This window comes from Thunnus thynnus, chromosome 7 (assembly GCF_963924715.1).
Source record: "Thunnus thynnus chromosome 7, fThuThy2.1, whole genome shotgun sequence".
NCBI classification, from domain to species: domain Eukaryota; kingdom Metazoa; phylum Chordata; class Actinopteri; order Scombriformes; family Scombridae; genus Thunnus; species Thunnus thynnus.
Window position 1 is genome coordinate 35021246 of NC_089523.1, and position 27250 is coordinate 35048495.

Consider the following 27250-nt stretch of genomic DNA (forward strand, 5'->3'; position numbering starts at 1 on the left):
ACAACAAACCTCCTCAAAACCTTTCAGCTTAAACAGCAAACTGCAGTTCTAGAGTCACTTCAGATGAACTTACTGCAGTACACTGTGTGTAGTACTGCAGTACATTGTGTATTAATGCAGTACAGTGTGTATTACTGCAGTACATCGTGGGTTACTGCAGTACAGTGTGTAGTACTGCAGTACATTGTGGGTTACTGCAGTACAGTGTGTATTACTGCAGTACAGTGTGTATTAATGCAGTACACTGTGTATTACTGCAGTACAGTGTGGGTTACTGCAGTACAGTGTGTAGTACTGCAGTACACTGTGTATTACTGCAGTACAGTGTGTATTACTGCAGTACAGTGTGTACTACTGCAGTACATTGTGTATTACTGCAGTACACTGTGTATTACTGCAGTACAGTGTGTGTACTACTGCAGTACATTGTGTATTACTGCAGTACAGTGTGTATTACTGCAGTACAGTGTCTACTAATGCAGTACATTGTGTATTACTGCAGTACACTGTGTATTACTGCAGTACAGTGTGTATTACTGCAGTACAGTGTGTATTACTGCAGTAGAGGTTACTGCTGGTCAGAGAGGATTAAATCAGGTTCGATCTGATGTAATCTGATAATCTTGTTGAGGAGCGTTCGGCCTCCATCAGCAGATAAACGCTGCAGCGGTTACTGCCAAGAATCTTCATCCTCCTCCTCTTTGGTTGTCATGGTAACCCCATTTCTCTAATTAATGTGATTAATGACCTACTGACATTTTCAGCAGTGCTTGATTGTTAAGTGTCACAGTTAATCTAAAATGACAGACAGACTGTTTTCCAGCTGTTTGACATGTTTGTTATTCTGTTTTATTGTGTTCATATTTAAACACCACGTGAAACAAACTTCCTTTTTCCACCTAAAAAACAAAGCTCGTCTCTGCTGATCACTCTGCTGCTGAAACTCTGATCCATGTTTCCATCACATCCAGAACTGACTCCTGCAACTGTATTCATTATGGCCTAAATAAAGTCCAGTACACCCAGAACTCTGCTGCTCACCTGCTCCCACAATGGATCCAGTTCAAAGTCCTTCTCCTCACTCACAAAGCCCTTCATAACCAGACCCCTCCTACCTCATCTGCTCCATAACCAGACCCCCTCTATCTCACCTGCTTCATAACCAGACCCCCTCTACCTCACCTGCTCCATAACCAGACCCCCTCCTACCTCACCTGCTCCATAACCAGACTCCCTCTACCTCATCTGCTCCATAACCAGACCCCCTCTACCTCACCCCGCTGCTCCATAACCAGACCCCCTCTACCTCACCTGCTCCATAACCAGACCCCCTCTTACCTCACCTGCTCCATAACCAGACCCCCTCTACCTCACCCCGCTGCTCCATAACCAGACCCCCTCTACCTCACCTGCTCCATAACCAGACCCCCTCTACCTCACCTGCTCCATAACCAGACCCCCTCCTACCTCACCTGCTCCATAACCAGACCCCCTCTACCTCACCTGCTCCATAACCAAACCCCCTCTACCTCACCTGCTCCATAACCAGACCCCCTCCTACCTCACCTGCTCCATAACCAGACCCCCTCTACCTCACCTGCTCTATAACCAGACCCCCTCTACCTCACCTGCTCCATAACCAAGCCCCCTCCTACCTCACCTGCCCTATAACCAGACCCCCTCTACCTCACCTGCCCTATAACCAGACCCCCTCCTACCTCACCTGCCCTATAACCAGACCCCCTCTACCTCACCTGCTCCATAACCAGACCCCCTCTACCTCACCTGCTCCATAACCAGACCCCCTCCTACCTCACCCCCCTGCTCCATAACCAGGCCCCCTCCTACCTCACCTGCTCCATAACCAGACCCCCTCCTACCTCACCCCCCTGCTCCATAACCAGGCCCCCTCCTACCTCACCTGCTCCATAACCAGACCCCCTCCTACCTCACCCCCCTGCTCCATAACCAAACCCCCTCCTACCTCACCCCCCTGCTCCATAACCAGACCCCCTCCTACCTCACCCCCCTGCTCCATAACCAAACCCCCTCCTACCTCACCCCCCTGCTCCATAACCAGGCCCCCTCCCACCTCACCCCCCTGCTCCATAACCAGGCCCCCTCCCACCTCACCCCCCTGCTCCACCACCACACTCCTTCCCACAGTCTCCACTCCTTTGATGCCAACCTCCTGTCTTCACCACTCAGGACCGAGCACCACACCTGGGGTGACAGAGCCTTCTCCATAGCTGCCCCCTCCCTCTGGAATTCTCACCCCAAAAACATCTGAGACTGAACCGATCTGTCCATGTTCAAATCACTGATCAAAACTCACCTTTTCAGCACTGCTTTTCCTGTGTTGTTTTTCTATGATCATTTTTACTTATGTAAAGCGTCTTTGAGTACCCTGAAAAGCACTGTATAAATAAAATGTATTATATTTATATGGTGAAACAAACTGAATGTTGAGTTATTTTTTGGGTCTCTCAATGCGGCTAAATTACATTTGGAATACAGATGTACTAAAAGTGAGTTTTGTGGCTTCAGGTTTCATGATGTTGTTTAATAATCTGAGGCTAACAGTCAGACAGCAGGCGGGTGTTTCTGTGTGAATCTGAGCAGATTAATCTGCAGAAATCTGAGAGGAAAGCCTCCAAACTGGGCTGAAAGCTGAGGACAAAGCGCTGCTCTCGGTGTGTCTGGGAACCTGCAGACTGATTGTTTCTTTTGTATCTCAGGTTACAAGACTCTGCTCAAAGGGATCTCTGGGAAATTCACAAGCGGGGACCTCGTGGCCATCATGGGGCCCTCAGGAGCCGGAAAGTCCACCCTCATGAATATCCTGGCCGGGTACAGGTAAGTGTGACTGAAAAACCTGCCTGCTCACACTTGAATCACTGTTACTGTCTGAATAAAACACCTGAATCACTGTTACTGTGTGAATAAAATGCATAAATGAATGCATGAATGTGGCCAAATACATACAATCTGGAAAACATCCACTATAATACCCATCCCAAAATCAAAACATCCCAAGGAAGTAAATAAGTTCAGACCTGTTGCGCTTACATCCTTTGTGATGAAAAATTGAGAAGATTTTTAATATAAGGTTGTTTCCCTAATTGTTGGCAGACTAGACCCCAGCTTATCAAGCTGGTAAAGGTGTGCAGGATGCAAAACTCTTCATCCTCGACAGAGGGTATAAACACCTTCAGAAACCCTTATCTCATGTGAGACTTTTCTAATATATAGCACTTTTAAAAACAGAGTTTACAAAGTGCTTTGACAAAGAAAATACAGAACAATATAAAAGCAAAGACATATGTCAGAGAGCAATAACAAGTCCAACATTAAGAGGACGACAGTAGAAGACAATGAAAAACAATAAAGAGATGAAAAACAGATTAAAGGACGATAAAAAGACAACATCACATAGAAGCAAGTCTGTATATTTGCTGATTTGTCTTTGGTTTTTAACAAGATGAAGCATATTTTTATTGAGCAACTTGCTTCTTATTTTAAATTAGTTGATCAGCTTTTAATGCTGCTTTTGGATTTTTTAGCGGACAGAGTCCAGCAGGTTTTAGTAAATGGACATGCAGTACTGTGTAAAAGTTTTAGGCACCCTAGATGTTTAGATTCTTATCTATCATGCAATACCATCAGGGAGGTGTCTGATCAGTCCCAAATTTATTCATGACATGACAATGACCCTGAGCATACAGCTAGAGTCATAAAGAACTATTTTCAGTAACAAGAAGAATGATGAGTCCTGCAACAGATGGTTTGGCCCCCACAGAGCCCTGATCTCAACATCATGGAGTCAATCTGGGATTAACATGAAGAAGCACCTGAGATGTTCTAAATAATAAATCCACAGAAGAAGATTCTTTCTCCAGGATGGTTACAACAACCTGCCTGCAAGTTACCATGAAACACTGTTAAAGTGAACCGAGGAGAACTGCTGCTGTTGTTTTAAAGGCAAAGCTGCTCACAGCAAATATTGATTTAATTTAAGTTTCTGCTGTTTACTCAACTTTGTAACAACTTAATTGATAAATTAAAACAATTTATATTTTTTAATATTTTATATTCCTTAATGTGTCAAAAGCTAATGAACTAATCATTGATATTAGAAAAAATAGTGACATGGTGAGGACGTTCAAATTGTAGACACAAGTATGTAGGAACAATAGTCGACATCCAACTCAAGCTTGATGTGAACACAGAGTCAGTTGTTAAGTCAACAAACTCACTTAATGCGGAAGCATAACTCTTTTAATGTCTGTTACACTTATTTTATGGAATTTTTATCAATCATTCATTGAAAGTCTTTTTTTTTCAGTTATTTGCTGGTTTACTGGGTTGTCTGTTAAGGTCTGTTCTAAGACAGTTGGAGTCCAGCAAGAGACTTGTGCTCCTTCTGGAAGAAACATGAGGCCCAGAGAGCAAAAGGAATTATCAGCCAATCACTGTAATGCTGTCAGGCCAGCGTTTAATGCAGGAGAACAAACCGCGGCTCTAAGTCCTTCATTCCTTCTGCTGTCAGGCTGCTAAATATCCACAGTAGTCATTTTAAATGACTGCCACATTCATCTAAACTTAGGTGAACTATAATGCTTGTTTAATCCTTTTTTGCTTTTCACCTGGTTCCTTGTGTAAGCCTGCATATACAGACAACTGAGGGTGCCAGAATGTGTTTGTTGCTTGTGTTACAAACACAGACCCCAGGCCCCAACACACACATACATACATACATACATACATACACACATACATACATACATACACATGTATGTATGTACATGCGTACAGTCATTGCTTTATATACAGTATATTATATTATATACGAATACAAAGTAACATAATTACAATAGTAATAGTTGTAGATACGGACAATTCTGGCAATGAAAAATGTTCTCTTGTTGAGGTAAAGAGTTGAAAAAGGTATTTTGTACGGAGAGAGAATTTAGTTCTGTATGGATGTGGTTCTGGATGGTTCTGGTTCTATTTGGCTCTTGTTCTGGATGGTTCTGGTTCTGTTTGGCTCTTGTTCTGGATGGTTCTGGTTCTGGATGGTTCTGGTTCTGTGTAACAGGGAGACGGGAATGAAGGGGGAGATCCTGATCAACAGTCAGCCCAGAGACCTGCGCTCCTTCAGGAAGGTTTCCTGTTACATCATGCAGGACGACATGCTGCTGCCTCACCTGACCGTGCAGGAAGCCATGATGGTACTCATTCACTCATTCATTCATTCACTCCTTCACTTATTCACTCATTCACTCATTCACTCATTCACTCCTTCACTTATTCATTCATTCATTCATTCATTCATTCACTCCTTCACTTATTCACTCCTTCACTCATTCATTCATTCCCTCCCTCACTTATTCACTCCCTCACTCATTCACTCCTTCACTTATTCACTCCCTCACTCATTCATTCATTCACTCCCTCACTCATTCACTCCTTCATTCATTCATTCATTAACTCCCTCATTCATTCACTCATTCATTCATTCACTCATTCATTCATTCACTCATTCATTCATTCAGTACAACTCAACCTGCAGAATTCTTGTATTTGATGATTTATGAAAAATTATTAAACAACAAACTAAACCTTAATAAAATACAGGATGAAATGTATTTTAGTTTCTCTATGTGATGTGTATATTTTGGTATATCAGCATCAGTTTTATGGTTTATCGCGCCAACATCAGTGTTCGCTTCTGCAACAGGCTCACCTGCACTTTATGTAGCATCATTTTCATATTATTTATTGGACAGCGAACAGGAAACATTATTGATCTGTTGTTGTTGTTGTTGTTTCTGCAGGTTTCGGCCAACCTGAAGCTGCAGGAGAAGGTGGAGGCTCGCAGGGAGATGGTGAGTGGACGACCCCTGACTAACTCCTGGTGTCACTGCTGTTGAAGGCTGAAGCAGCAGGTCTGGTGTGTCTGTGTGTGTTCAGGTCCAGGAGATCCTGATGGCTCTGGGTTTACTTGACTGTGCGAAAACCAGAACGTCTCACCTGTCGGGGGGTCAGAGGAAGAGACTCGCCATCGCTCTGGAGCTCGTCAACAACCCACCGGTCATGTTCTTCGACGAACCCACCAGGTCAGAAAACTCGTCACAGAGGTCGTCTGGAGAAAGATCATAACCTATAAGTGTTATTAGTGTTCAATCAATCAAAAACCAGTTAACTGTCTGTGTCTCAGTGGTTTGGACAGCTCGTCCTGTTTCCAGGTGGTGTCTCTGCTGAAGGCTCTGGCTCAGGGAGGACGCACCGTCATCTGCACCATCCACCAGCCCAGCGCCAAACTGTTCGAGCTCTTCGACAAGGTGATCAATTTGATATTATTCAGTGTGACTCACACTTCCTGAGGATCCTTATCTCTGACATCATCACCGATAAACCTCCATAAATCTGCTTAGAAACAGAGAAAAACAAGGCTGCAGAACCTGCCCATCATGTTTGAGTTTCCTTCAGTATCACAGTGATCAGTGATGGTTGTCTGAACATCATGTTACACTGCAGCTGCTAACAACTGATTCATACGACTTTAAATGGATTTAACTAAATGTGAACAAATGTGATGTTAAAACGTGTCTGAAAGAGAAGAGCAGCAGCTACCTGCAGCCAGTGGTGGAAGAAATACTCAGATCCTTTACTGAGGTAAAAGTGGTAGTATAAAAATCCTACTTAAGTAAAAGTACAGAAGTATTAGCAGCCAAACTTACTTTAGTATTTAAGTATAAGTACTGGTTTTGCAGAGAATCGGGCTGTGACTGATACTGAACACTGATGAGTCAGTGCAAAAACAGCCTGTCATTGTTGCAGCTGCTGGAGGTGGAGCCGGTTTGAACTCAGAGTTAGGGTTAGGGTCAGAGTTAGGGTTAGGATCAGGGTTAAGGTTAGGGTTAGGGTCAGGGTTAGGGTTAGGATCAGGGTTAGGGGGTTAGGGTCAGGGTTAGGGTCAGGGTTAGGGTCAGGGTTAGGGTTAGGGTCAGGGTTAGGGTCAGGGTTAGGGTCAGGGTTAGGGTTGGGGTTAGGGGGTTAGGGTCAGGGTTAGGGGGTTAGGGTCAGGGTTAGGGTCAGGGTTAGGGTTAGGGTCAGGGTTAGGGTCAGGGTTAGGGTCAGGGTTAGGGTTGGGGTTAGGGGGTTAGGGTCAGGGTTAGGGTCAGAGTTAGGGTTAGGATCAGGGTCAGAGTTAGGGTTAGGATCAGGGTCAGAGTTAGGGTTAGGATCAGGGTTAAGGTTAGGGTTAGGATCAGGGTTAAGGTTAGGGTTAGGGTCAGGGTTAGGGTTAGGATCAGGGTTAGGGGGTTAGGGTCAGGGTTAGGGTCAGGGTTAGGGTTAGGGTCAGGGTTAGGGTCAGGGTTAGGGTCAGGGTTAGGGTTAGGGTCAGGGTTAGGGTCAGGGTTAGGGTTGGGGTTAGGGGGTTAGGGTCAGGGTTAGGGGGTTAGGGTCAGGGTTAGGGTCAGGGTTAGGGTTAGGGTCAGGGTTAGGGTCAGGGTTAGGGTCAGGGTTAGGGTTGGGGTTAGGGGGTTAGGGTCAGGGTTAGGGTCAGAGTTAGGGTTAGGATCAGGGTCAGAGTTAGGGTTAGGATCAGGGTCAGAGTTAGGGTTAGGATCAGGGTTAAGGTTAGGGTTAGGATCAGGGTTAAGGTTAGGGTCAGGGTCAGGGTTAGGGTCAGGGTTAGGGTCAGAGTTAGGGTTAGGATCAGGGTCAGAGTTAGGGTTAGGATCAGGGTCAGAGTTAGGGTTAGGATCAGGGTCAGAGTTAGGGTTAGGATCAGGGTTAAGGTTGGGGTTAGGGTCAGGGTTAGGGTTAGGATCAGGGTTAGGGGCTTAGGGTCAGGGTTAGGGTCAGGGTTAGGGTTAGGGTCAGGGTTAGGGTCAGGGTTAGGGTCAGGGTTAGGGTTGGGGTTAGGGGGTTAGGGTCAGGGTTAGGGTCAGAGTTAGGGTTAGGGTTAGGATCAGGGTCAGAGTTAGGGTTAGGATCAGGGTCAGAGTTAGGGTTAGGATCAGGGTTAAGGTTAGGGTTAGGGTCAGGGTTAGGGTTAGGATCAGGGTTAGGGTCAGGGTTAGGGTTAGGATCAGGGTTAGGATTAGGGTCAGAGTTAGGGTTAGGATCAGGGTTAGGGTTGGGGTTAGGGGGTTAGGGTCAGGGTTAGGGCCAGAGTTAGGGTTAGGATCAGGGTTAGGGTCAGGGTCAGGGTTAGGGGGTTAGGGTCAGGGTTAGGGTTAGGGTCAGGGTTAGGGTCAGGGTTAGCGTTAGGGGGTTAGGGGGTTAGGGTTGGGGTTAGGGTTGGGGTTAGGGTTAGGGTTAGGGTTGGGGTTAGGGTTAGGGTTAGGGTCAGGGTTAGGGTCAGGGTTAGGGTCAGGGTTAGGGTTAGGGGGTTAGGGGGTTAGGGTCTGAGGGGTGTTGAGATGATAGATTGGGAAGGAAAGAAGAAAAGTTCTGCTACATACATTTTTTGTCAAATATTGGTGAGTTTTACGTCTTTGGGCCTCAAACAGTTATTTATTTGAAACCATGTGAAGGAAAACGTCTCTTTGGTGGAACTGTGAACAACTCAGAAACATCTGAAACAAAGAGACACAAACACTGATTTACTGTAAAAAGCCAAGAAGTTTGAACCGCTGGTTTAATTTTCAAGTATATTTATAAACGTATGTTATTTTATGTAAAATCTTCTGAATCATCTGAAAAGTAAGTAACTAAAGCTGTCAAATAAATGTAGTGGAGTAGAAAGTATAAAGTAGCATCACATGGAAATACTCAAGTAAAGTACAAGTACCTCAAAGTTGTACTTCATTACAGTACCTGAGATACTTCCCACCACTGAGTGTATCCGACCAATCATGATCACAATCAATCATCAGTGATCACAACAGCACAGCTAATCAGCTTTATCTGTCTCTGACAGTCACATGATGCTACACTTTAAACCAATCAGCATGCAGCTCATCTGCATGTTTAGCAGCAGAGTGAAAAGAAGCTGCAGGTGAGCCAATCACAGAGCCCGAATGTGTTTGTGTGTTTCAGCTGTACGTGCTGAGTCAGGGTCAGTGTATCTACAGAGGAAAAGTCTCCAGTCTGGTTCCCTACCTGCGAGACCTCGGTCTCAACTGCCCCACCTACCACAACCCCGCCGACTTCGGTAAGAAAACGCTCAAAAACACGTTTGTTCTTCTTCCTTCAGCTGGATGTTTGTTCTCGTCTCTGCAGTTTGTTTTCATTCATCTGCTGAAGGAGGAAAGTTTCTCTGAGCTCAGTGAAAACCAGATTTAAAAGGGGCGGGTCTACGGGCAGGATGTGTGACATCACAACTAGTGCATGTGTGTGCATGTGTGTGTTGTATTGACAGTTAAACTTTAACAGGACATTTATTGTGTCAGTAGAAGAAGATCAGTGAGTTTTGATCACAGCAGCATCTGGTGGACATCAGAGGAGGTGCAGCTCCATGTTTTATTGTGTTTCTGTAAAATGGTCACATGACTTCTGATTTGCGTGTCAGTGATGGAGGTGGCGTCGGGGGAGTACGGGGATCAGATGGTGCGTCTGGTGAGAGCCGTGCAGGACAGGAAGTGTGAGAAGGATTATCAGACAGAGCTGAACGGAGACACTAACCTCCACCCGCTCCTGTGGCAGCGAGCTGAGGAGGTGAAACAAACAAACACACACATGTCTGTTTGATTAATCAAACTACACAACTTTACTCAAGTACTTAAATACAGATTTGAGGTTCTTGTACTTTACTCGAGTATTTGTCCTACTTTAAACTTCTACTTCACAACATTTTAGAGGAAATATTTGACTTTTTACTCCTTTTATTGATCAGCTTCAGATTTTTAAACCGGTCACATGTTCACACTCTCTTTCCTTTTCCTGGAATAATATTTCAACCTTAAATGCTAAAACTTTCTCTGCTTCCAGCTTCTTAAAAGTGAAGTTTTGCTGTTTTTCTTCAACATATTTTAGTCATATTTTGTAAATCTTTAAGTTTTGGACTTTTGATCGATAAAAATGAGCAAACTGAAGAGAGCTCTAAGAAACTGAATATCAATCTTTAACATTTCATTGATTAATGAGGCAGAAACTGATGAGACTGTCACACATGATATATATACATATGATCAACACATCAAAATGAGCTTTTTATAAAAAGAACTTTATTAACAATGCAGTAGTATACAAATACAATAACAATAACAATAACAATAACAATACAGGGAGTATTGCAGAAAAAAATCACAAAAACTATATAATAATAATAATAATAATATGTGCATTATTATTATTTATCACTTAACTTGGTACAAAGCTGTGTGACTTCATTCGTTCACCTGTCTGTCTCTCCACCTGTCTGTCTCTCCACCTGTCTGTCTCTCTCTCCACCTGTCTGTCTCTCTACCTGTCTGTCTCTCTCTCCACCTGTCTGTCTCTCTCCACATGTCTGTCTCTCTCTCCACCTGTCTGTCTCTCTCCACCTGTCTGTCTCTCTCCACCTGCCTGTCTCTCCACATGTCTGTCTCTCTCTCCACCTGTCTGTCTCTCCACCTGTCTGTCTCTCCACCTGTCTGTCTCTCTCTACACCTGTCTGTCTCTCCACCTGTCTGTCTCTCCACCTGTCTGTCTCTCTCTCCACCTGTCTGTCTCTCCACCTGTCTGTCTGTCTCTCCACCTGTCTGTCTCTCTCTACACCTGTCTGTCTGTCTCTCCACCTGTCTGTCTCTCTCTACACCTGTCTGTCTCTCTACCTGTCTCTCTCCACCTGTTTGTCTCTCTCTCCACCTGTCTGTCTCTCTCCACCTGTCTTTCTCTCCACCTGTCTGTCTCTCTCCACCTGTCTGTCTGTCTACCTGTCTGTCTGTCTCTCCACCTGTCTGTCTCTCCACCTGTCTGTCTCTCTCTACACCTGTCTGTCTGTCTCTCCACCTGTCTGTCTCTCTCTACACCTGTCTGTCTCTCTACCTGTCTCTCTCCACCTGTTTGTCTCTCTCTCCACCTGTCTGTCTCTCCACCTGTCTGTCTCTCCACCTGTCTGTCTCTCTCCACCTGTCTGTCTGTCTACCTGTCTCTCTCTCCACCTCTCTGTCTGTCTCTCCACCTGTCTGTCTCTCTCCACCTGTCTGTCTGTCTCTCTACCTGTCTGTCTCTCTACCTGTCTGTCTGTCTGTCTCTCTCCACCTGTCTGTCTGTCTCTCTACCTGTCTGTCTCTCTCTCCACCTGTCCGTCTCTCTCCACCTGTCTCTCTCTCCACCTGTCTGTCTCTCTCTCCACCTGTCTGTCTCTCTACCTGTCTGTCTCTCTACCTGTCTGTCTCTCTACCTGTCTGTCTGTCTCTCCACCTGTCTGTCTCTCTCTCCACCTGTCTGTCTCTCCACCTGTCTGTCTCTCCACCTGTCTCTCTCTCCACCTGTCTGTCTGCCTGTCAGGAGTCGTCCTCTGAGGGTTGCCACAGTTTCTCAGCCAGCTGTATGACTCAGTTCTGCATCCTGTTCAGAAGAACGTTCCTCAGCATCCTCAGAGACTCGGTGAGACGCAGTGACACCTGGTGGACTCCTTCAGTCACTGCAGGCCGTTCGCTCACTGTCCCCTGTTCTGATTGGTCCACCAGGTGCTGACTCATCTGAGAATCTCCTCCCACATCGGGATCGGCGTTCTGATTGGTCTGCTGTACCTGGGTATCGGGAACGAGGCCAAGAAGGTTCTCAGTAACTCTGGGTTCCTCTTCTTCTCCATGTTGTTCCTCATGTTCGCCGCTCTGATGCCCACCGTGCTCACCTGTGAGTCTGCTGCTCGTCACACCTGCAGCTTTATTAATATATTTATCTATACACCTGTAGCTTTATTAATATATTTATCTATACACCTGTAGCTTTATTAATATATTTATCTATACGTCTGTAGCTTTATTAATATATTTATTTATACACCTGTAGCTTTATTAATATATTTATCTATACGTCTGTAGCTTTATTAATATATTTATCTATACGTCTGTAGCTTTATTAATATATTTATCTATACACCTGTAGCTTTATTAATATATTTATCTATACACCTGCAGCTTTATTAATATATTTATCTATACACCTGTAGCTTTATTAATATATTTATCTATATGTCTGTAGCTTTATTAATATATTTATCTATACACCTGTAGCTTTATTAATATATTTATCTATACACCTGTAGCTTTATTAATATATTTATCTATACGTCTGTAGCTTTATTAATATATTTATCTATATGTCTGTAGCTTTATTAATATATTTATCTATACGTCTGTAGCTTTATTAATATATTTATCTATACGTCTGTAGCTTTATTAATATATTTATCTATACACCTGTAGCTTTATTAATATATTTATCTATACACCTGCAGCTTTATTAATATTCTGGTCTACATTGTTTGCAATTTGGCTTTAGAGCAGATCATTCCACTGAAACTGTTACCTTGCACTTAATAGAGCAAATTAAATCAAGACTTGACAAAGGAGGAGTAGTCGGTGCTGTATTTTAGATCTGCGTAAAGCATTCAACAGTCAATCATGATGTTTTAATATCGAAACTCTCTAAATGTAACTTCTCATCTGGAGCACTGGCATGGATGTCTTCATATTTATCTAATAGGAGACAAAGTGTTAAAGTTGGTGACGCACTGTCCAGTAACATGAAGTGCACAATGGTGTTCCACAAGGGTCAGTGTTAGGTCCCCTATTATTCAGCCGATATATTAATGATCTCCCTCAACAGTGTCATGATGCAGAACTACAAATGTATGCAGATGACCCCGGTTTGTACACACATGCAAAAACAGCTGAGTTAGCTGCTGCTAAGCTAACAATTGCATTGGAAAGGATCAAACATTGGCTTGATCAATTATGTCTGAGTCTAAATGTAAACAAGACAAAAGGTATGTTTTTCTCTAAGACTATGGTACAACCTCATAACGCTGATATTCTCATCAAAGGTGAAAAGACTGACACAGTTACTGATTTTAAATATCTTGGTGTGACACTGGATCCAAATTTGAACTTTAAGAAACTTGTTGAAAAACAGTTAAAACCATATATTATTATTATTATTATTATTAATAATAATAATAATAATAATAATAATAATAATAATAATAATAATAATAATATTAATAATAATAATAATAATATATTGTTTATTGATCCATATGTTGACTGTGTTTGTGCTGCAGTTCCTCTGGAGATGGGAGTTTTTCTGAGGGAACACCTGAACTACTGGTACAGTCTGAAGGCTTATTACCTGGCCAAGACCATGGCCGACGTCCCCTTCCAGGTAACATCAGAGTGCTGATCAGCTGTCAGCTGCAGACGGATCACATGATCAGACGGATCGCATGATCACATGATAACATGTTGCTGTAGAAACTGTTTAGTGTTAATTAGATATTCAGAGGTCAGAGGTTGTGTTTGTCAAACATGATGAGGAAATTACGACGTGTTCTCTGACAGCTGCTGTTTGAAATATTAAACATTTAATTATATATATATATATATATTTATATATATATATATATATATTTTTTTTTTATATTTTTTTTTTCTGCTGTATTTAAAATACAGAAAACAGAAATGCAGGAAACAGCTATATTTTTAAAGTAAAGGATTTGTGTTTAGAGGTAAATAAAAAGCAAATTAATACACAACTTAAATCTTCTACTGACATTTACTAATAAACCATTTTGCTGTATCATCATGCTGTAAGGAAACTATGTTTATTTATTTATCGGCACAATAAAAATGTATTTTATTTATAAAAGATTTAAACACTCTATAATGAGAAAATCACATCCTGTCATAGAAACGTCCTGAGGATGAAATCTGCATATCTGAATGAATCATATATAATAATATGTGAATGTATAGAGGAGACTGTCAGGGCTGCAAGGATATAAGAACCATGTTTATGGGACATTCTGAGTCTTAATGATGTCAAAGCATGTACTGATTTCCATTGATTTGATCACTCTGATTGTTCTGTATCAGCTAGCAAGGATCAATATGTTTAGTGACGTCATTCTGATTATTATCGAGTTGTAATGTCACAGAGTTTTTTTGGACGTAGTGTAAAAACTTTCAGAGATGATTCTGAACAAACATCTGAAGATATTCAGGAGTCTGATATGTTTACAGTGTTTGTTCAGATTAAAGGAACACGAAGGGTTAAAAACATCTGAAACAAACATCTGTAACTTCATGACTTCAGTGTTGAAACTTTTTCCTCTACATGTGTTTGTTTACTTTGAATTCATGTATATCTGAGTGTATGAAGGTAAAACTGTATTTATGTGAACATGTGTCTTTGTGTACATATGAAATCTTTAAGAAACAACCTAATATGCTAAAATGTGGTTTGACATACAAAACTACATACTGATTATTTGAAGTATTTTCTGTCAGTTATAGAATTGTTAAGAGTCTAATTTACTTTAAGATTTTTTGCAAATGAACAAATATGAACCCAAATATAATGAATCAGCACTTAACAACTAAACCAATTTAACACTTTTTCAGTTTTTTTTTGTAATTCGTACCAAACTGTCCTAGAAATCAACCGTTAAATACCTGCAAACTACTCCGAGAATTTCCAGGAAAATAGTATAAAGTGAAAGGAGCTGTAAAATAAAGCGTTACCAGTAAACGTACTGCATGTGCTGTGTACAGGTAGTATTCCCGCTGGTGTACTGCAGTATCGTGTACTGGATGACGGCTCAGCCGCCGGACGCCGCTCGCTTCTTCCTCTTCCTGTCTCTGGGTGTCCTGACGTCTCTGGTGGCTCAGAGTCTGGGTCTGCTGATCGGCGCCGCCTCCACCTCTCTGCAGGTCAGGCAGGAAGCTCCTTCAGGCTGAGTGACCTCACTTCCTGTCGCTGCCGGATTCTTCGCTCACTCAGGTGTGTTTATTTTCCTGCAGGTGGCGACGTTTGTGGGTCCGGTCACAGCGATCCCGGTTCTACTGTTCTCCGGGTTCTTCGTCAGCTTCGACACCATCCCCTGGTACCTGCAGTGGATGTCCTACATCTCCTACGTCAGGTGGGGGCGCTGTTTGATGAAATAATGACGTCACGGAAGACGTTGTTTTTGTTTGTTAGCGTGAAACTGAATCTCTCACTTTTTACCTTTAAATATCGACCGTTTACCCAGTGATAATGATGTCAGTTCAAAAGATAATTAAAGGGGACGTATTATGCTTTTCCTTATTTTCAGACATATATATAATGTCACAATGTCAGATGTTCATGTTAAAAGTGGCTGACGTGTCAAATAACAAGGTAAACGTATGTAGCAGTAATCCTCATGCTGCTCTGAACGCTCGGTTTGCAGCGGTTTTTTCTACTTTCAGCCCGATCTGACGTCAGTTCGTGACGGATTTCTTTATATGGACATATGCTACGTGCACAGTGCATGAGTTCCCTGCTCCGCTGTGGGAGTAGTAACGCCGAGCCACAACACCATTACACAGCACAGCAAAGTAAAATAAGAGGTTTACCTGTTGGAGGTGTGCTGGTCGTCTGCAGCTCTTCATAAAACATCATCATCACTGTGGCTGTTGCTGCTTGTACTCTTCCTCTCTGCGTTATTTCTAACTGAACAAACAGCTCCGTATGTTGTTTTTTCGACCGGTTTTTAGCACCGCTAATGAAGCTCGGCTAACTCAGTGAGGAACACATTTTTACTTCTTGTAAATTCTTCACAATAAAAGGCTCCCATTAGTTAGTCTTTGAGAAGCTTTTAATTTGAAGCTGTAAAGCAGGGAATGCTTGGTTTGCATTGACACAACTCTGATGTGTAAAGCTGACCACTTAGATTCATATTGGATATAGTTGTGACTCAGAACAAGGTGTAGCAGCTCTGACAGCATCAGGAGGACTTTGTGTTGTTTCTCTCTCGGGTATCAGGCAGCAGAGTTCAGAGCTTCTTCATGGGGAACGCAACCAGAAGTTTTCAACATCAATGGAAACTATTAGCCTACTGCATTCTGATTCAAAGTAAAATCACTCAGACAAGTTCAGTTCAGAGACAGAAGCTCTTCCTGAGACTGTTGGCCTGAAGGCTGTAAATAATGGGGGTGACTGGTGCTGGTTAGGCAGGTAGGCATGCTCATTTTTGTTGTGTTTACCATGTTCTCCATGTTTGTTTTTTGCATGCTGACATTTGCTTATTAGCACCAAACACAAAGTACAGCAGAGGCTGATGGGAACGTCATTATTTTTGACTTCATGTTGGCGCTAAAGGAAAAAGAGGATCACCAAACTCAGTAGGATTCATCCTGAGGGGAACATGAATGTCTGAACCAAATGTCACAGTAATCCATAGAATAGTTGTTGAGATACTGCCTCCTGATGAAATTAGGATTAGACTAGTGTGGTGTAGTATTTGGTATCCTGAAGAAAGAGCTACTGTAGGGCTGCAGCCCCACCTAGTGGAAAAGTCATGCCATAAATGTCCATGTGCAGTACATGCAGTGTCCGCGTTTACTAATTACAGGCATAATATTATAAGCCGAAAAAACCGTGTCGCTACTTTTTATACTTTAATTTAATTTTACTGTTTTTATATCTTTTCTAACACAAAGTTATTACTACTTCTGTTCTTTTTTATATTTATATTTAGACTTTGATGTGAAGTTTGTCACTGGTTCAGGGCTGCCAAGCAAATTTAGTTGTGCAGGAAATGTGCGATGACAGTAAAGGCTTTCTATTGTATTCTAAAAATACTTCCCGTGTTTCAGATATGGCTTCGAGGGCGTCATCCTGTCCATCTACGGTCTGGACCGAGAGGATCTTCACTGCGACCAACACGACACCTGCCACTTCCAGAAGTCAGACGCCATCCTGAAGGAACTGGACATGCTGGACGCCAAACTCTACCTGGACTTCATCGTCCTCGCCATATTCTTCTTCTCTCTGCGGCTCATCGCGTACTTTGTCCTCCGGTACAAGATCAGCGCTGAGAGGTAGACCAGGACCAGGACCAGGAGGAGATCTGAGAGGCTTTTAGGCCAAAGTTAGCGTGTAGCCGTGTAGTTTGTCTACATGTGAACGCATGAATCTACTTTGGCTCGCTGTTTGAGGAGATCAGCAGTTCAGTTTAGATTTGAGGCGGCGAGGACTCGTCCGGTCCTGCGGGGACAGGAGCTGGTCTCCTGGTTCCTGCCGGTTTAATAACTGTCTGACAGCAGCTGCAGAACACGTGATTCACACCGACTGAACATACATGAGAATCCAGTCAGGACGAGTGGGCGGGCTCCGTTTATTCAAATCTGGATCAGGTTTTAAAGAGCCTGAGACCAGATTAAAAGGACTAGTGTGTAGGATTCAGTTTCATCCGGCAGTGAGGTAAGAGGCCCTCTCTAGAACCAGTGTTTGGTTTGTCCGTTCTGGGCTACCGTAGAAACATGGCGGCTCCGTGGAGGAGGACCCGCTCCCTCTGTAGATATAAAGGCTCATTCTAAGGTAACGAAAACACAACAGTTCTTATTTTCAGGTGATTATACGCTAATTAAAGCATACTTATGAATATGTTATTCCATGTCTGCCGAGTCTGTTCTGCTACATGCCGCTAAATTTTACACACTGTACCTTTAAGTTGCTTTAGCTCGTTGTTGAGGTCAAAGGTGAAATCAAACACGGTGTATCTCTGACTGTTTATGAATAAAGTCAAAATGAATTCTTTCCTCAATAAAGACTTTAACTCCCAAAAAAACTGAGAGATTTCATTAACAGCACTGAGGATAAATCAGAACATGAACTTCTGTCAGGTAAAAACTCCATAGGTTGTTGGTGTTTCCTGGTTTCTTGGTTGTTTTTGTTCCCTGAATTTAAGATTAAAAGTATAAAGTGTCTCCTCTATTTGTGTGTCGCTGCAGAAACTCTTGCTGGTCTCACGCAGAAATAAAGAACCTGGCAGAGGTTTGGTGATGTAGTGACTCGCAGGGCTGGTTGGTGAAAAGCTGCTAACCGCTAGCTTGCTAGTCCCTCTCTATCTATTTTCTCTCTGCTGTTCTGTTTACTTCCCTCTGACATTGGTTTGGTTACTAACAGGACAATAAGTTCAGTTTATTAAAAGTCATTACTAGTTTATTATCATGGCCTTCTGTCTCCTAACTATGTAAACTAAACAGGTTTTACTCCCACAGAGGAGCTTCAATAAAACTGGATGTTAGCAATACAGCTAATAAGCTATGATAGCTTCTCCATCAAAGGTCGGCTCTGTCAGGACGACTTGTTGTTGGACAACAGCAACGATTAATGGGTCAAAATTCACCAAAGTTAAACTTGCAGCAATTTAATTAAAATAAACTGGATTTGCTACAAAACTGTGTCATTTCAGTTTTTTTTGGTACATTTTGTTTTAATGGTTTTTCTGTTTTTCGCTGGCGGAAATTAGCATTAGCAGTACCATGCTAACCACGCTAATAGCTAGCATCAGCTCAACCCTTTCGTTCAAATACGGTCACTTCTGGCTCCAAAAATCTAAGATGGTGACAGTCAAACTGCTGAACTTGAGGCTTCAAAACGGCGGTTCAAACCAACAGGTGATGTCATGGTGACGACGTCCATGTCAGGTTGAGTAGCAGGAATGGACGCAATTGCAGAGACCAGCATGCAGAGATTGCAGGGTAGACGAAAACCTTTAATCTTGAGGTGGTTAGGACAGGACAGCGCAAAACAGAACCGCACAGAACAAGCTAAAGAAAACAAATGATCCAACAAAGACTCGACTCAAAACCAGACCTTAAATACAGACTAAACTAATCAGGGAATGGGGAACAGGTGATGAGACACAAGGGCAGGCTGGGAGTGATTGGCTGAGGAAACACAGCAACAAAACCAAAACCCAAAAAACACAAAACTCTAAATACAACCCACACCAACCCGCCCAAGAACCACCATGAACCCAAACCCAAGAACACAACACGCCAGGCCAGACAACAAAGGGAGGATCAAACCCACCACCCAAATACATCAAGAAAACCCACATGACCAGAAGGACTAAACAGAAACCAGGAAACCCCAAAGAACACAAAAACCACAAAAAGACCAAAAAACACACAAAGTCCAGGCAGGGTGTGACAGTCCATATTTTTTACAGTCTACGGATGTGACCTGACAGGACAGGTACAAACAGTAAATAGACAAATATATATTCATTTTATTTTTAGGTTTTGTGTATCTGCAGTAACTTACTGTGTTTAAAAAGAAGCTTTGAAGAGTTTTAAGAACACAGCATGTTTAACACATTTGCTTTACAGATGTCTCGTATTGAAACGCAGCCTTGTCGTGACAGCACCACAACACACACAGGTCTTTTTAAATGACTGTGTTTCCACACATCAAGTTTGTTTCACTGACATTAAATATTATCTCACAGATTCCTCTTAAAGTCTTTACAGCCTCTGTCCTCAGAGCCTCCATTTATGACTATTTTGGTCTGAACAACCTGAAAATCATCAGGAAACATGAAACACTTTGGTATCATGTGGCTGATGATGATGATGATGATGATGATGATGATGATGTGTGTCATACATTCAGGTGTGCGGAGAATCATATTCAATGTTATGTTTTGATGCTGCAAAAATTTAATCTAAACTTTTAACAGCATCAGAAAACATTAAGACTATAATATCTGCTGTTAGTCTCTGCATTAATACAGACACAGAAATGATGACGAACATCAGATCTGTGTGGGGCGATGATGAGGAGACTGTAACCTTCCTCATATCAATACATGAAACTAACAGAAACATCATATTTCCATCATGTTTTCCATCGTTGAAGCTTTGACTGTCTCTTTGTTAATGACGTCGTCTCGCTGTGTCTTCTTCTTCTGCGACGGTTTAACGGCACCGACCAGAGAATTAGTTTATCTGCTGATATTCACACAACAAAGAAGCTTTAATTCATGTTTTCTTTCAATAATTTTCTGGAAATTTGTTTAAATTTGAGCAACAATTGGGTAAAACTTGACTGTTTACTCACCTGCTCTGCTTTGGTTTCGTGTAGTTTCAACAAACTTACAGAGTGACTGAAACTCTGTCGTTCTGTTCAGAGGCCGACAGCTTCCTTTAACCCTTTCATGCATGAATTATGATAACCTCAGTCAGTGTTTTTATTCCTCTTTAGACATGAAAAAAATATTTGAACCTCATTTTTGTTTAAACACGCATTTTTCAAGGAGTTTGTCCAACTTAGTGGACAGATGATTAATCGTCATTTTCTCCCAACATAAAATCAATACTTGGAAATTTTAACAGTTAGTTGTTACTTGATGTTACAAAATTTTATTTACCTGTAAGGGTCTGTTACTATAGAAGGACTGGCGAGATATTCCTGAGCTGTTGAGCATTTCCGGCCCGCAGGCAGCCATCTTGGTTTTGAGCTTTTACAGTCTATGGTTTTGAGAAATTTGTGTTGCACTTACAAAGGCCGGCCAATGGATGGCAACGTATGTGATGACACACTAGAGTCCACTGTGTTGGCTGATGTGCAACTATACCATTAAAACCCCATGCATATATAATAAAACGGCTTTTGGACAGCTGTCCACTGTAGTGACCGCTTTGCATGAAAGGGTTAAACTCTGCACATGTATGTTGTGTTTTTCACTCCATGTGTTTGGATGAAGACAGTCATTTATAAAAGCTCATTATTTATTCAGTGTTTCTGTTTGGAGTGGCCTTCATCAGACAACACAGACATCATGTTAAAGACTTGTGAAGGTTTAAATTACTGAGCTGATGAAATTACATTATATCCATTAAAGTTGGGTTTAAATACACTGAACCACAGACTTTGTCTGTTTGGTTTTCAGGCACAAGTCAGATATTTTAGAGCTTTCAGAAAAATTATGATTTTTTTGAAGATTTAGTTTGACTTCTTTGAATCTTTCAGAGCTGAGTTTTGTGCAGCAGCTTGAGCGGATACATCTGGTAGTTTAGAGGTTAATGAGATTGAACTGTGCAGTAAATGTACAGAAAAAAACAAAACCAGGAGCTAAAGGAGGCTAAAAAGAATGATTTGATCATTATTAATATGAAAATGTTTAAACTCCCAACACAAGATGTAAAGTGAAACTCATCAATAAAAACTTTGTCTCAAACTATTCTCAGATGGAGCTGATGTAAACCGCTCAGAGGCTGCTGGAGGAAGTTACATCACTGCAGCTCGTTAATGAAGTCCCTCAGGTCAAAGGTCATTTCATCATGTCAACATGTTTGTCCCCGAGGCAGCTTCACAGTAGCCACAGTTTCCAATAATTCCCATTGAAGCAAATTACACAGTCGGAGCTGTGAACCAGTGAGACCAATCAGCCTGGGAAGACCTCAGCACTGGTTTCACTGGTCCACACACACACACACACACACACACACACATTGGAGCGCTTTATTGGATGCCAAAGGCTCAATATTAATTGAGAAAGACTGTGTTTTAAGAAATATGATCTCATATACTTACATATTCTCGAAAATATGAAATTAAATGAGCAACTTCACATTTACAGTCCCGGCTATAAAACGCCTTTTCTTCAAAGAGATGGTGGCGTTTGGATTCAGGTTGCGGCAGATGGACTGACGGTAGACGGGCCAAAACAGCGGTCAAATGCTCCAAGTTACCCACAATACAACACTCTTCCTTAACCTATTGCTATCAAAAACTGATGAAAAAGACTTTATATCTCAGAATCTTCTCTCATTCACAATGTTTATGAGGCTTTACAGCCAGAAGATGCAAACATTCAAATTGTTTATTTGAATAGTTTTTCAAGTCCTGAAGAGGTTAAACTCTCAGGTATTTTATAACAGAAGAGAGTTTACAGACCACATACCACAAGGGAGAAAATTTAATCCTGGAGAATGCATTAAACAATTGGTATGAGATAGTTAGAAAATATAAATTATAAGGAGACAGTAAACTTTTAGTTTGACCTTCTCAAACATCCCAGTTTAGTCCCGGACAAACTGACTTCACATTCACAAGGTGGAGAGATAAGGAGATTACAGCCATGTGTACACTCCTAGAGGGATTTAGGTCAGGGGTGTCAGCATATGATTTGTAGGTCTTGATAAGACGAATAATTGAGTTTTGGTTTGATCTCTCTACAACATTCCTACAGGCCATGGCGGCCATTTTAGTTACATAGGCGGCGCTAGAGAGCACATTTTGGCACTTTAGGGGTTAATTTTAACATTTTATCAAATTTTTCACCAGACCTGATGTGCGTGCCAAATTTGGTCAGTTTTTGAACATGTTTAGGGGGTCAAATTTAGGGTTTAAGTCCCGTAATAATAAAGAAAGAAAGAAAGAAACAAACAAACAAACAAACACACGAAAAACAATAGGGTAAGGGTTAGAGTGAGGACAACTGTAATTGTAAATCAAAGGGTTAGGGTAATACAGTAGTCCTCGTCTCTGCCTTTTGGGCTCAGTCCCTAATAAAATATGGGAATGTTAGGCATCAGTGGTGTAAAGTGTGTGTGGATATGTGAAAGTTAGAAACATAACTCCATGAACAGCAGCCCTTTTCTATCATTAGGCTGCTTCCTGACTGAACTCCAGCTCTCCTGGAAGAGAGACAACAGGATTGTAACTGGAGAGAACTACAGGAAGGAAAATAGCAAGAAAGAGAAAATGCCATCACACTACTTTCAGTCAGATCTGCATGAAAGCAATAAATGAAATAATTTTTGACTGTTGAGACTGATGATGATGATGATGATGATGATGATGATGATGATGATGGCGACGGGTGGTTGTTGTCTGTTGGGATTCACCTGAAAAATGTATAAAGCAGCCGACAGGTGACTGCAGCAGTCTGGATGATGTGAGCAGATTTCTGTTAGTTTGAAGGAGCAGATGGTTTTGTCAGACTTAAAACTAAATCTTTTTGAAATACATTTTGAAATGAAAGTCCAGGTAAGCAAAAATGGCTCGAAAAATACTCTTTTTCAAAATGATGCCTTTTTTAAATAAAACTAATGATTTATTTTTGGGGTAGTAGATGATACAAGGTTTTTAAGTATTTGCACTTGTTTTGTCACTTTAAACAAGAATGATGTTAAATTCAACTTCATCAACTTTATCTTATTTTATCCTCGGAGCTTATTTAAACATTGGAAATTTGAGATCTTTTTATTTCATGATAACTGCGATGTTATACCTTGTTATTATTGTTATGAATATGTCCCTCATTGTGATTATCTGTATGAACAGAAGCTTACATGAACCTATGTACCTTTTTCTGTGCAGCCTGTTTGTAAATGAACTGTATGGTAGTACAGGGTTGTTTCCATTCCTTCTGGTTCAGATCCTCTCTGACATTCACACTGTTTCTGCTTCTTTTTGCTTCCTGCAGATTTTCTGTATTTACACATATGCAAACACAGAATTTTGTAACTTAGCCATCATGTCTTATGACAGATACCTCGCTATCTGTTTTCCTCTGCAATATAACACACGGATGACATGTAACCATGTTCCTATCTTTATTATTCTAATATGGTTGTATTCTTTTGTGAAATTTCTAATCACTTTATCCTTAAACATCAATTTGCCGCTTTGTGGAAACATCATAAACAGTTTGTATTGTCACAACTACCTAGTTGTTAAACTGGCATGTTCTGACACCAAAGTGAATAACATTTATGGGCTCTTTGGTGTTGTTCTCTCCATCTTAGTCCCTCTGCTTCCAATCATTTACTCTTACATGAAAATCCTCAATGTGTGTTTTTCTGGTTCTAAACAGATGAGACAGAAAGCCGTCAGAACCTGCACACCTGTGTGTCTCTGTTGAATTTTTCTTTTGGCTGCAGCTTTGAAATCCTGCAGAGTAGGTTTGATATGAGCAGTGTACCCAGTGTGTTTAAAATCATTCTGTCGCTGTATTTTCTGATCATACAACCACTTCTGAATCCTATCATGTATGGACTGCAAATGTCAAAAATACGAAAAATGTATCAACATCTGTTCTGTTATAAAATGTTGTCAGGTCAGACAGATCCTGTGCAGGTTCAATGAGAAACTGTTTATTATTATTTATATCTTGCTGTGAAATGTGCTGATTAAAAAGATGCAACTGACCAATTAAATCTGTATGTCACTGATTAATTTTGAACTGAAATAATGTTCAAACAAAGTATTTAAAATATAGTCATGATTTAATATAAGATATACATACACATGCATCCCAAAAGTCCCGGCAGACACTGAATCTAAGGATTGAGTGGTAAAAGTACAGACGTGGCCAAAAATATTGGTTCCCTTCCATCTTCTTTTAAAAAAAATAAATTTTCTCTGTATTAAGTTGAAACTGACAGAAGTATGTGGGATCAATCATTCTTTAATTCACATTGAATATAACTGAAACTTTGCTTTTGATTCACAACTTAACATATTAATTAATACAATAAAACAAATGAAAATGGCCAAAAATATTGCACCTTTTTTAAAACAAGACAGCCAAAAAATACTTTTCAGCCCTGCTTACACGAGGAAATTTGTTCATTGAAGAGATTCTGTTGTAAAGCAGAATGGAAATTCAAGGCCACACAATTAACTGTCCACCTTGACAGTGTAAAAATCTTAATGAAAAACTCAATTCAGCAATTAAAAATGCTCAAGCAAATTATTTCACTGTAATCATTGAGAAAAACCAGCATAACACCAGGCTGCCTTTTGATATTATTAGCCACATTACAGATGCCCCTCCTAATGTGAGTAGTTTTTATCTTTTTTCCAACCAAGTTATCACAATACGAAGTCAAATTACCCCACTGTCTCTTTTAATACCTGAGCCTCCTAGTCATTTGTCATGCTCTGAAATTTATTTGATTCTCAGATGATCATGTAGACAAGACCGTTACCAATATGAAGCCCGCATCATGTCCTCTTGAAATCCTTCCCACCTGTTTCCTTAAAGAAGTCCTGCAGCTACTTTGTCATTTTATGTCTGTCATAATCAATTCCTCTCTCACATCTGGCACTGTCTCCAATCATTTTAGGTCCGCAGTTCAATCACTTCTTAAAAGACCCTCACTAGAGCCAAATATCCTGAACAACTTTCGTCCCATCTCCAAACTTCCATCCCTGGCCAAGGTCCTAGAAAAGATAGTTGCAGAGCAGGTAATTATATTTATGACCAGAAATAGTCTCTGAAACATTTCAGTCAGGTTTTCAGTGGGCTAAGGCACAAAAACTGCACTCCTCAAAGTGCTCAATGATCTTCTTTTAGCAGCTGACTCTGGCCACTCATCTATTTTAATCCTTTTAGATCTCACTGCAACCTTTGATACCGTAGATCATTCAATTTAATTGAGTGTCTAAAAAAGTGGGTTGGTATCTCTGGCACTGTGTTAGACTGGTTTTGCTTCTATCGCCAAAATGAGACTTTTAGTATTGCTATTGGTGATTGCAGATCACTAAAATCTCTGTTTTGTGGAGTACCTCAGGGGTCAGTCCTTGGCCCCCTGCTTTTATACATTTACATCCAGGACAGATATTCCAGATACAATATTAGTTTCCACTTTTACGCAGATGACACACAGCTTTATTTCTCCTTCAAACCCATCAGTCACAATCAATTAATCACTCTCCAGTCAAGCCTAAATGAAGTTCAAACCTGGCTGTCAAATAATTCCCTTCAACTGAATACAGACAAATCTGAGGTCATTATCATAGGCCCAGACACCACTTTTGATAATAATCTTAACTTTAATCAGCATGTTAAAATAATTACCCAGTTACACAGAATCTCTTTCTGTCTCCTAAGTACCTGGAAATTGTCATACATGCACTCATCAAATCCCATTTAGACTACTGCAACTCACTCTGCTCATACACAACCTTTCCAGGCTTCAGTTAATTGAAAATGCTGCTGCCAGACTCCTTACTAATTCTAACAAAAGAGTACATATAACCCCAATTTTAGCTTAATTACACTTGCTACCTGAGCACTTTAGAATCGATTTTTAAGATTTTAATTATCACTTTTAAGGCCCCTATGGGACTGGCCCCTGAGTACATTAATGAATGTTTAATCCCATATGAGCCTGAGTGTAGCCTGAGATCCTCTGGTGGGTCCCTTCTAGAGATTCAAGATTGAGATTGAAAACCAGGGGTGACTGGACCCATTTGAAACCTGGATCAGAGGTTGCAGAACAGCCACCTGCCAGTGCAACATCCACACTGGTGGGGGGTATTGGTTATCTAGACAGAGACCATTTCAGAATAAACTAAAATAAAGTTTAAGTTAAAGTTTATTTATTTAAAGTGCAAAGTCACACCAGGGTGTCTCAATACACTTTACAACAGTAAAACAATGTTAAAACAATTGAACAATATTAAAAGAATCGAGGAGGGACGACACAAAAAAAAGATAAATAATGGAAAATTTAAAAGTGGTCCAAAACACAGAAAACCATCTGAGGTAGCTCATCATGTGACACACGCATAGTATGACATCACTACAACTGATAGCAGGAATGGAGATATTAGTGAGACAGTGTGGCTGTTCTACAGCCTCACTGGGGTGAGAGAAAAGACTATCAAATCCATGTCAGTGGTGTTAAGGCAGGTCATATGATTTCATGAACTCAAGGAAGGAATCCATTAATTTCACATGGTGTTCTGATCTTGAACGTATTTCTTTTTTGGATGTTCTGGTGAAAAAAGTGGGAACCTCTATACAAACTGAGATATATAAAAAGAAAACTGACAGAAATACTTTTAGTAGTTTTCACTCACCAGCATTAAAAAAGTCTACCTTACAGTCAATTACTGAGGATCAGACGAATCTGTAATATGGACGATTCTTTTGAGTCACATGATTATTTTACATGTAGGCGGTATGGAGAGACATTACTGGATAATCATCTTAAGAGGATACACCTATTTCAGCGATCAGAGTTACTTACACCGAGTTCCTGAGAGACCTGTTCCTGGCATTAGTCTCTACATATAGTTCCATCTCTAAGTCAGTCCAAAAAGCAGTGAGTCAAAATTAGCATATTTTGGAGAGCGACCCTCATATTGCAAATGCATTTCAAAATCGACCTAGATATTTTTATAAGAGGTCCCCCAACTTATGTGATCTTTTAGTAAAGTCTGATTTGCTTAAGAGTCACACTCACTTCCTGTCTCAGATTCCCAGCGGTATTTTTCCTTGTCATAATTGTGTACATTGTTATGCTATGATTAA

The 27250-nt window shown here is 41.1% G+C and overlaps 1 protein-coding gene and 1 pseudogene across 1 annotated transcript in view; both read left to right on the top strand.

Annotated features, from left to right (window-relative positions):
• The window catches only part of abcg1 (ATP-binding cassette, sub-family G (WHITE), member 1), a 29649-nt gene extending 11358 nt beyond the window's left edge, over positions 1 to 18291 (top strand). Inside the window, exons 3-15 of the mRNA XM_067595709.1 lie at positions 2739 to 2856; positions 5099 to 5231; positions 5838 to 5888; positions 5974 to 6119; positions 6221 to 6344; positions 9055 to 9169; positions 9527 to 9672; positions 11449 to 11547; positions 11631 to 11799; positions 13229 to 13329; positions 14718 to 14876; positions 14967 to 15085; positions 16785 to 18291. Of these exons, the coding sequence (XP_067451810.1) occupies positions 2739 to 2856; positions 5099 to 5231; positions 5838 to 5888; positions 5974 to 6119; positions 6221 to 6344; positions 9055 to 9169; positions 9527 to 9672; positions 11449 to 11547; positions 11631 to 11799; positions 13229 to 13329; positions 14718 to 14876; positions 14967 to 15085; positions 16785 to 17013 (1709 nt within the window). The 3' untranslated portion in view covers positions 17014 to 18291. The remainder of the gene's footprint in view (positions 1 to 2738; positions 2857 to 5098; positions 5232 to 5837; positions 5889 to 5973; positions 6120 to 6220; positions 6345 to 9054; positions 9170 to 9526; positions 9673 to 11448; positions 11548 to 11630; positions 11800 to 13228; positions 13330 to 14717; positions 14877 to 14966; positions 15086 to 16784) is intronic.
• A 4816-nt stretch (positions 18292 to 23107) lies between these two features.
• Positions 23108 to 24072, top strand: LOC137186666 (olfactory receptor 10A6-like; annotated as a pseudogene).
• Positions 24073 to 27250: the final 3178 nt, after the last annotated feature.